The 11,553-nt window shown below is 40.5% G+C and overlaps 1 protein-coding gene across 1 annotated transcript in view; it reads left to right on the top strand.

The window, feature by feature from the left end:
* Window positions 1-11,553, top strand: part of LOC109969930 (collagen and calcium-binding EGF domain-containing protein 1-like) — a 51,094-nt gene that overhangs the window by 31,687 nt on the left and 7,854 nt on the right. Inside the window, exons 3-6 of the mRNA XM_020617157.1 lie at window positions 6,497-6,549; window positions 7,338-7,472; window positions 7,993-8,130; window positions 8,616-8,740. Coding sequence (XP_020472813.1) covers window positions 6,497-6,549; window positions 7,338-7,472; window positions 7,993-8,130; window positions 8,616-8,740 — 451 coding nt within the window. The remainder of the gene's footprint in view (window positions 1-6,496; window positions 6,550-7,337; window positions 7,473-7,992; window positions 8,131-8,615; window positions 8,741-11,553) is intronic.

Here is an 11,553-nt window from a genome sequence, read left to right as displayed (position 1 = left end):
AAATAAAATTTGATTTGATTTGATTTATCAGACAAAAATGTTGTCTGAACCAGGCAGAAGTGTACAGACATGAGACTGGTATGAATATTTTCTCAATTAACTTTCACAAGAATGTGAATAAGTGTTTCCCATAAGGAAAATGTTGCATATCTCAAAACATTAATTGTGTTCATCCAGCTCCTTTAAGTAATGTTGCATGTCCAAAAACCTCAGCACTCAGGATGGGATGAAGGAGGTGGAGTTCAGGTCAGCCTGTATTCTGGTGGAAGTGGTTCAGACCCCCTGTCCTTCCAGTCAAAGCTTCCTCTGTTAGGCCAGAGTTCTGATGTTTCCCCCTGAGGCTTGGGTCCTGGAAGTGGGCTAGTAGGGCAAATAAACAGAAAGGAGGTACTTATGCTCACCACACTAACACCTTCAGATATGTATAATCACACAAGTTAAAAAGAATACACACACACACACACACACACACACACAGACAATTATACACTAACACCTAAAGAGTCTTACATATGGCTGTGGTCAGTACCTTCTCACCGTTATGAGGAAGCTGACATAGAAGCCTGGTTTTATTTCAAGTGTGTGGACAAGCCTTTTTTGAGTGTTGGAGTTTAGGACATCTTAAAATTGAAAAATTTTTAAAACATTTTTAATCTTCCAACAAGTTGTCACAAGTATTTTCTGCATGTCTTGGCTGTATTATGAAATTGATGTTAAAAGATATACCTACTGTACTTTCAAGAGCAACAGCTGAAAATGAATGAATGAATGAATAAGTAGAAGCTCAACACTTCAGAAAAAACTAAACTTACTCCCAGAAGAATATGTGAAAAAATGAATGTGGCACCAGAAATGTATTACACTGCAGTTTTGTTGTTCATCATGTTTATCATGCTAATGTGTTTCAGCATTACCCATCGTTATGCCCTTATTCACAACACCATCAGCCAACTAGCAAATTAATCAATTGCAGCATGGTTGATGAATACAACATGCTGTAATTGCAACATGTACTGTATAAAAGTGACATTAGAAAGAATCATCCATCAAAATGACAAGATGTACACACACATGGCTAGTCTCCTCTCCTGGTGTCAAGAGGCCATTGACCTCCACTTCCTGTCTCCCAAGAGGTTGCACTACATAAGCTTACAACAGCCTTCATCCCTGTCTTTTAACTGGAACATATAACCCTCGTTCTGACTTCCTTACATTGGCTGCCCATTCATTTTAGGATTATATTCAAAATTTATTACATGCTAAAGCACTGCATTGTCGAGCACTTTCATATACTGTATCTCTGAGTTCTTACATCTTACACACCGATGAGATCTCTTAGATCTTCTAATCATTTGCTGTTGGTTGTGTCCAGATCTAAACTCAAATATGCTAGTGAATGGGCATTTATGGTGGCGGTTCCCAAATTGTGAAATAGCCTTCCCCATGACATCCAGTCGATTCCTGATCTTGTGATCTTCCATTCTTGCCTTAAAACATACTTATTCAGGCAAGGTGTTCTATATTGACTGCACGTAGGGCTTTTGTTTTGTTTGTATTTCCTGAGTTTACTATGTGTTATGATTTGTTTTGTTTTCTTATATTAATCTGACTTTATGCTTTTATTGCTTATTTTGTTTTCTTTAATTGTGAAGCACTTTGTAACCTTGGTTTAGAAAGGTGCTATATAAATAAAGTTTTGCTTGCTTGCTTTTAATCCTCCTCTTCTTCCCCCTGTCAAAGTCCTCCCTCATTTCTTGCTCATTTCCTCCCTCATCATCTTAAAATCCGCTCCAGGTCACCGCACAGATTCACAGTTAAAGGCAGTATACACATGATGGGATTCATTTCCAAGGGCAAGAAAGCAAAAGAGACCAAATGATGAAACCTCTCATTACCTCTCATTTAGAACTCTTGTCAACAAAGAGGGAGAACAACACTCACTAATCCGAATGGGACTCAAAATGCAGGGTGACTGCAGCACTGTTTACGGAAAGCCTCATCCACACTGTGCTCTGCTCTCAGGACCCCGGTTTAGGCTGGGGACTGGGGAGGTGTGTGTGTGTGTGTGTGTGTGTGTGTGTGGTGTAGAGGCGGAGTAGTGTCAAGGTGCTATAATTAATGTCCTTTCTTTATAGCACATTCCTGCCTGTGAATGCACAGATAAATTGCAGTAATGCAGGATGGGGAGTTATATCATTGAGCATTACCCCCTATATACTCCCCCTTCCCCCAAAAGGATATCCCTTGCTAAAGTATAGAATCCTCAGTGTAAAGTGATCCAGGCCCAGGCCTGCCTCTGGATCCTGTCTGTGTTTCTTCCAGGGGCTCCCTGCTGAATTTGACAGCAGACTGTTGTCTCATCCATGATCTGACTGCACCCTTCACTGGGCAGGTAGTTGTTGGGTCAGCCACAAATTGGCTGACTGGTGAGAGAAAGTGGCAAATGCCTGGAGGGGCGCCACATGAGAGGTTGTTACGTTTGTTTGTTATATTAATAATACTGTCATGGTTTGCAAGTTTATATTCTGATCAGCAGTAAGTTGAATGGATACACATAGACTGTTCAGGCTGTTTGGTTCTTCCCAGTTGGACAGCACAGCGCAGTCAGTAGACTATGGAAGTATTAAGACAGAACTGGATACAGCATTACTAGATTGCACCTATTCTTTTTATTCTTATTTTTAAAATACATTTAATTACATTCAATTGCATGTAAATGAGTGAATGAATGAAGCTTTATTGTCATTGTATAACATACAAGGAAATTTAAGTTGCACCATGACACTAGAGTAAAAGGAGGTTTTTGTTCTGTTTCTTATCTATCTATAGTGCCTCCCAGAGGGTAAGAGCGTAAATAAGTGATGTCCAGGTTGGGAAGGGTCCCTTAAAATCTTAAGTGCCCTGTTGATACACCGAGTGTTATAGATGGATTCCAGAATAGGAAGCTGTGTGGCGATGACTTTTTGAACTGCCTTAACAATCCCTCTTGACAGTGCCAAACCAAACTAAACACAAAAGGCATATGCGAGTTCACTTTTCATCACACTTCTATAGAAAGACACCAACAACTGTTCAGATATGTGTACTTTCCTGAGGAACTGACAAAAGTACAGTCATTCATATGATTGTTTTGATAGTAGCTGTTATATTTATCCTCCATGTAGCCTCGTCTGAAATGTGAATACCCAGATACTTAATAGAATACATTCTCTCCACAGACTTGTTTATTAGTAGTGAAGCAGTTTGTTGCTTCAGTTCTTTTGTTTTTGTTACAGTATGTTAACATCTAGGACTACCACCAAATAATTTCTTTAAGCAGTTTCATCCTTGTTTTTAATGAGTCCAATTATGTCAGTGTCGTCTGTTAATTTTACAACTGCATTACTATTGTGAGAGGGCATGTGCAGCACAGGGGGAGCAAACTATATCAGCAGAACAAATCTTAATGGAAATACTAGGAAAAGCATGAATGAAGAAATAAATACAAACACAAAAATACACAAAGGGAATGATACATAAATAAGTCAGAGCTATATATAGAGCAACATCAGAACACAGGCTATAGTAAACTATATGGCACAGGAAGAAAAAAAAAGAACAGATTTTCAATATAAACTTTAAAATAACCAGACAGCACTCAGACTCAGAGAGCACAAACCTCCGCCAAAGCAGGTCAGTTTCCCAGTAATGTCATTCCAATTAAAGGAAACATTCCCATGATAGTTTAACCCTCGTAATATGATTCCTTAAACAAAAAACCTAACTCTTTTACTTGGAATGAGCTATGTATAAGTATTCTGAAGGACTGAGTGAATGCAGCTGGTGTTAATTAAGGAATGTGTAGCAGGTGTGAAATGTGGCATAATCAGGAACCGAAAAACAAAGAGAGGGAGGCGAGAGAGGCAGGTGTAGCCAAGCAAACCTGACACAACTACTTTTTTCTCCAAATATAAATGATATATTTCAAATTATAGTTAGGTCTATGAAACAAGGAATATAACACAAAGTCATATGTAAAATTCAATGAGTCAATGGGCCTAATTAAATAAAAATAGAGAAATGTAATCTAGGCCAGGCTTGGGCATGCTTCAGGCTTGTGGTGTGAGTGGTACTTGAGTCATATTGGAGCAGGATGTAGAGCGACGCCCTGCAATCAGTCCAAAATCTCCCCGCTCCCACTTCCTGCTTGCTTGCATGCCACTCCGCTCACATGCTGTGCCTCTGATACATATCAATTGATAATTATATTGCTAAAAAATTATTTCTATTTGTAAATTTTACTAAGTTACTTACCTATCCATGGCTGTAACCAGTTGCCTGACTGTATAATTGATTTTAGTAAGTCAAAATTTGGACTTTATCTCATAATTTTGACTTAAATATTTGTTTTTCATTGTCATTGTCTTTTTTATTTTATTGTACTTCCTTATGAATCACCTAATAAATAGTTGAGCATAAAACAATGATTTTACTAGTTGACTTTCATAATTCATCATCCTCACCCACAGACATGTTATAAGATTCAAAACTTCCTGAACCTGAAGAAAATACTTTTAATACTGACTCATATGATTGCACACTGATGAAAGATGTGGCTGAAATATGTGGGTGTTTTACTCACAAAATGGGCCATTGTTTACAGAATATGTATGCGTCTTTTGCACTGATTCTACATAAATGACTGCAATCACACAGTACTGTTCTTCAAGGCAGTGTTTTTTACAGTGTTGGTACAAGAGGTAGAACCATAATAAAAAAGAGGTAAAATATTAAGTCTGTATATGATGAGACACATTTATGATCCTTAACAGAACACAAGGGTTAAATTGGAAGTGATTCAGACAGAGAATCACAAAGCTGTGAGATTTAAACTAAAAATCTATGTGTCAGGGGTCAAGCAGTAAGGCAAAAAGACACAGCTTAACCCAAAAGTAAGGAAAAATGCAAACATTAACATCAGATAAATTGGACCCTAAAAAAAGAGGTCAACAAAAGATAAGGAAACTCAAAATACAGCAAACTGAACTGTCTGATACCTCAACAAAAAACCAACTGACCTAACAAGTGACTAGTGATGGTCCTCTGACACCGGAGGCTCTGACATATGCGCGATAACTCATGAAGTAATTGTATCGAACCACTGTGCCGAGGCGTGTTTTGGTCACGTGACTAGTGATGTTTGAATCACTTGAGGGACATCTGAAGCAGCATCAGACATCATTCAAATCAGCTGATTGGTTCAGTTTGTCATGTGAATCACTTTGCAGGATAGAGTGTGTTCAGAAACAGGTTATCCCTATTTAGTGGAGTTCATTTGAATTTTTCTTTGCAGAGCAGGTTGGTTTGTTGCAGTTGTGTTAGTTGCTTTGAGAGTTTGTAGTGTTGTAGCAAATTGTGTATTTAGTGGGGAATCACTGTAGACAGAGAGATAGATCAATAGATAGATAGATAGTAAGTTAAAGAGAAATAGATAAAATAGTTACATAGTCCTAAATAATGTTAGATATAGATGATATATATATAGATAAGATATACTTATATATAATACATTTATATAAGCTATATATATATCACATATATAAGAGACTTACATATAGAGAGGGAGAGAATAGATATAACTATCTAGCTAGATATACATTTCTAGGTAGATGGAGCCGCAACAGTAGACAATCAGGAAAAGGTCCCAGGCATGGGATGATTTCTAATTGCTGCTGAATAATAAGGTAAGTATGAGTGTTGTTTTAAGTTGTTTTAATTTCCTTGTGGGGACCAGCCTCTGGTCCCCACAAGGAAATCACTGAATTTTTGGGTGGCAACATGGTTTAAGGTTATGTATTAGGTCAAGTGTTAGAGGCAGGGTTAGGGTTAGGCAAGTAGTGGTTATGGTTAAGGTTAGGATAAGTCTACAGGAAATGAATGTAAGTCAATGTAAAGTCCCCACAAGGATTGAAAACACAGCGTGTTTATGTGATATTTGTTGCATGGCTGTGCTGGTCCAGTTTCTGAGCCATTTCCTCTGTTTTTCAGCTGTAATGTCTGTAACATGTGGTGGATTGTTGTGGGATGGCTGGACGAGAGTCACTGCCAAACACCATTAATCAGTGCCAGAAGAAATTGTTGCCCAGTGTTCATTGCACAAAGTTCTATTTCAAAAATGCTGCATACACCAAACAGTTATAAGCTTAAATCACAAAAGTACTGTAAAAAATTTTTTTAAAGAGTCAAAAATTTAAGTACTACTTTGTACATTCACTATCAATTTCAGGAAAAAAAATTGGTCATTCTGTTGAGCAAATATACTTTTTTTCATCTTAACAATCTAGGATGGATGGCATTTCATGTTTCCTGTACAGACATGAGCTCAATCCTACCATCTGTCTCTTGACAAAAGAGTAAATAAGCATGTTTCGCAAAATGGCCCTGCTGATGTGTAAATGGTGGTAGAAATAAACACATCTGATTCCAGTCTTTTTTTTTCTTCCTTTCCTTTTTTCAGGAGGAAATGCTGTGAAGGATTCAGGTTTGTGATGGGCCAGTGCATACCTGAAAGTAGGTAAACCATCCACACTATATTCTGAGTTTGGTTCATGAACTTGCACACCTGATTCATATTGTAACATAGGCTAGCATGAAGAAGGGGCCGGAGACAGAAGTTGCCTTTTTTCTTCTTCTTCTTTTATTTCCCCCCTCTGGCAATAGCACAGCAGCAGCAGAACCAGGGACACACTGACCACACACACAAAACCTTGCCAACCCCAGACTAAATACATCCTGCCTAGAGGGGCATTTCTTGGACCCCACAAGTTTCTCTCCACACCCAACGCTACAATATGCTTCTAGTGTGAAATGCAGTAGTAGTTTCCTCATTTACAGCAGTTTATACATTAGAACAAGCCGCAAAGTTCTGGAGATGCAAACCTTTAAAGAAGTCCAGATAATTGCTTGTTTTAGTCAACTTTTATTAGTTTGGAGTAATTATATTTAAGGATTAGTCATTTCAGATAACTTATTGCAGTGACTGAAACTAACAAGGTAACAGAAAAAGAAACTGGCACAAATAATTGTCACATTTTGTTGTGTTCATCCACATAAAAATGTGGTTTATGTGAAAACTGGACTCACACAGTCATGTCCAGGAACACTGGTGAACAGTACTGACCAGCAGTAGAAGCTGTACTGGTCACTTCCTAGTTCTGGATGTTGAACTTTATGAGTAGAAGGTGGTGGTCAGTGGTGATAAAGACTGTTGTGTTCATGGATGATTGCAATTATATTCAGACAGCAATCCTGGATAACATGCTCAGTCCACACACTAGTCACCTTCTCTCTCTGTGTAGGTGTAGATGTGTGTGCTGCATTGCCCTGCGAGCAGCAGTGTACTGATAACTTTGGACGAGTTGTCTGCACATGTTACCCTGGCTACCGCTTTGACCGAGAAAGACATCGCAATCACATATCTCCCTACTGTCTGGGTCAGTATTCTCCCCTCTTATCGTCTTCTTATCTCGGTGAAATATTATTAATTTCCATCTATTACAAGGCTGGAATATTTCCCACTCATTTCATCACAACACTGTTCCTTATTCCTTCCAGTAACCATGTTCACATTACAAGAGATTCTTCAATCAAATAAGTTCCTTTTTACTTCTTTAAGATCCTTAACAGAACACAAGGGTTAAATAGCAGCAACCTGTTGGTAGTGATTTTTCTGGATTTGCCTTAACTGGGAAAACAGCACCCTCTTCATTTTTTGTACAGTAAAGCATTGTCCCTTTTAAAGCATTGATCAGTTAATGCCAGGATGACATTTATTGCATCTTAAACCATATTTTTGCTCTCTTTCTCTCAGGCTTTCATTTAAATTTTTTTAATAGCGGGTTCATACTAACCTTAAATCTTAGCTTTTTATTTGGTTTGTCAAATAACATTTTCTTCTTTTTTCCTGTCCCCTCTCTCTCTTACAAACACTCACACACACATGCATATATACAGACGTCGATGAGTGTGAGAATCCAGGAAGCAGCATGTGTGACCATGAGTGTGTAAACACAGTGGGCAGCTTCCTGTGTCGCTGTCGCAGTGGCTACATACTTGCACCGGACCAACGTTCATGCATCCCTGTACACACCTGTGAGTTTCTGTGTTTCAGTTGAGCTTCTCAGCCTTTGGATGAAAATTTTGTACCCAAATCAGGAGCATTGTTCATTAGTACTTGATTTCATTGTTTTGTTAGGGCACCTACAGATTGTGATGTATGAAAACAATGATATTAATAGATAAAAATCCATTCATGAGAGGGCTGGCAGTCAGTCCTTGCCATATCCTTGCATTTTTATAAATGTGAGCAATGTCAAGATTATTTGTTTATTTTAATGTGTAATGATGCTGCTGATTTTGAGATGGATGATGCTTTTTTAATGCTTCTGTAGTAACTGCATTGTTTTAAACCTTGGAAATGAAGTGAATTTGTGACCAAGTGTGGCTTATCTTTGTATCACTTAAATTCTACAAAGTGTCACCAATACTGTCATGACTTAGGGTTTCATTTCCAGCATGGCCAGCCATGCTGAATATGTCTGCTCAGAAAATATGAAATGTATGTCTTGTCTTTGCAGTGAGTTCATCGGGGAAGTCAGACACCTTGAGTGCTGGTTCTTGCTCGTTCACCTGTCAGGATTTTATGAACATGAAGAACTGTCTGCTAAAACTAAGGCTGGGCAACTCACAGTCACTGAACCAGGTAACACGTCTACAGAGGTTCAGCTCTCTTAAAACAGAACCAAACCAGCATTTACCAGTATGATATTTTACCATAGTGCCAGATATAAGGTGTAATGTTCACATGAGTTTAAGTGGACGCACACAGTGCGCGATGGCATAACTGTCAGTTTATAACAGACACAAAAAGAGGTTGCGGCAGGGGTTAAGAGAAGTCGCAGGTTCATGGTGGTGCATTAAACCTGTTGTAACGTGACGGAGTTACAGAAAATAAAAGAAAAGTAACGTTTTGACACGACATCATAGTCTGTTTGTTGACACACACACAGACATTACATTGGCGACGAGAATTCAGCGACTAGACAACAAGACACCTCCGTTCTCCACACGCTCCGAGAAGAAGAGGAGGGCAGGTGGCAGCCACATGCTAATACCAGTTAGCGCAGCAGCTACCCCGACAGCATGGCGTTCAGCAACACAGTGGCCCTACTAGCCTTTGACACTGAAGCAGACCCGTAGGACCACGGTGGACCAAATGGGTCAACAGGTTTGCGAACTACACCACTGCCATGAACATCACAGGAGATGAGAGACTCAAAGCACTGTTACTACACCTAACAGGTGAACGTGTGCATGACATATACGATACCATGTCTGCAGACGATGATAAATATGCGGATGCCAAACAGAAGCTGCACACATACTTCATGCCTAAGAAAAACATCTTATACCAAGTGTATGTTTTCAGAAATGCAGTGCAACAGCCAGGTGAAAACTTAGACAACTACTGCACCAGACTCCGAATGCTCGCAAAGAATTGTGAATTTACGAATGTAAGGAAATCAAAGCACACATTATCCAGAGCTGCATATCCACCAGGCTCCGCCAGCATGCTCTAAGGGAGCCAGATAGCATGCTAGACGAACTTTTAGAGCATGGGAGAACAATGGAATTGTCTGAACAACAAGCGGCAGGCATGGAGCAAGGAGCAATTGCATCAGTGAATGCAGTACACCGAAAAGGTGCCAAAATAACCACACATCATCGTACCAAAGCAGTAAAGGCAAACAATCAATGCAGAAACTGTGGAGGGAAGTATCCTCACAAAGGAGACTGTCCAGCACGAGGCAAAAGCTGTGGTAAGTGAAATCACTTCGCCAGACAGTGTTGGTCTAAGAAAAAATGGCATGGACCGGATAGCGAAGTGGAAGCCAGGAAAGACGGCAGACAACAAAAGTCACACAACAAGGTGTACATTGTAAGCAGCACAGCACCTGATACCACAAACTCCTCCAGCAGTGATGACGCCTATGTATTTGCAGCCAGCAGCAGGGAAGCCACTCAGCCACAGGCATACATCAAACTTAACGATGTTGAAATCTCTGTGCTGATAGATTCAGGAGCCACCGTAAACGTCGTCTGTGAGTCCATGTTCAAGGCATTCAAACCACGACCACAGCTAGCCCAAGCCAACATGGAAATAGAACGCAATCTGTCAGACATTGCAAGGAATCAAAGGCGTCAAAAACCTCAGTGATAACATAATAATCTATGGCAGAACACAAGCAGAGCATGACGACAGACTCAGGGAAGTGTTCCAGCGATTAAGAGACTGTGGTCTCACTCTTAACCACAACAAATGCGAGTTCAACAAACACAGACTTGAGTTCTTCGGTTTTGTCTTCTCAGCCGATGGTATATCAGCTGACCCCAGGAAAGTTGCCAGCATCCAGCAAGCCAGTGATCCACAGAGTCCCACGGAAGTCAGAATCTTTCTAGGCATGGCTACGTATTGTTCTCGTTTTATAAGAGACTTTGCTTCCATCTCTGCACCACCACGTGAGCTAACTAAGAAAGACTCACCGTGGCACTGGGGCCCACAGCAAGCCAAAGCACTGAAAATTATCAAAGACAGTCTGACCAGTGACACAGTCATGTCATATTTTGATCCTGGCAAAGACACTGAACTGGTCGTGGATGCCAGGCCAGTGGGTCTCGGAGACATCCTGTACCAGACTGACAGGAACAAGGAGAAGCAAAACGCTGTTCACAAACTGAGCGAGAAGCACTAGCCATCGTCTGGAGCTGTGAACATTTCCATCTATATCTGTACGTAACCCCTTTACACTGGTCACGGATCACAAGGCATTAGAAGTGATTTGGAACAACCCATGTTCAAAACCACCAACAAGGATAGAGAGATGAGGGCTGCAGCTCCAGCCATACGACTTCAGAGTGATATACAGAAAAGGTGCAGAAAATCCAGCGGATAACATGTCCCAACATCCTCTTCCAGGGCAGACTATCGAACCCACTAGAGCAGTGAAGGAGCGGAAGAGTACATCAACTTTCTGGCTCGTCACGCTGCACCAAAAGCAATGACTCTTGCCGAGATAAAACATGAAACGCTCAAGGATCCAGTCCTGCAAGAAGTCGGTACACATATCAGGCTTAATATGGCACAAGATCACGGATGGTGCGCAGAATGCCACCGTTCAAAAAAAAAGTACAGGCAGATCAGCAATGAACTCACTATATCCCTGAATGACGACCTCCTCCTCCGAGGCACTAGGATTGTCATTCCTTCAACCCTGGAGTTCAGATTACTACAACTGGCCCACGAAGGACATCAGGGGATTGTAAAAACGAAGACGCTCCATCCATCCATCTATTTTCCTCTGCTTATCCGGAACCGGGTCGCGGGGGCAGCAGTCTAAGCAAAGATGCCCAGACTTCCCTTTCTCCAGACACTTCCTCCAGCTCCTCCGGGGGAATGCCAAGGCGTTCCCAGGCCAGCTGAGAGACATAGTCCCTCCAGTGTGTCCTGGGTCTTCC

The sequence above is a fragment of the Monopterus albus genome, unplaced genomic scaffold, assembly GCF_001952655.1.
Source record: "Monopterus albus unplaced genomic scaffold, M_albus_1.0 scaffold186.1, whole genome shotgun sequence".
Taxonomy (NCBI): Eukaryota; Metazoa; Chordata; class Actinopteri; order Synbranchiformes; family Synbranchidae; genus Monopterus; species Monopterus albus.
Note: the sequence above shows the minus strand (reverse complement) of the source record. Positions and strands in the feature narration are given on the sequence as shown.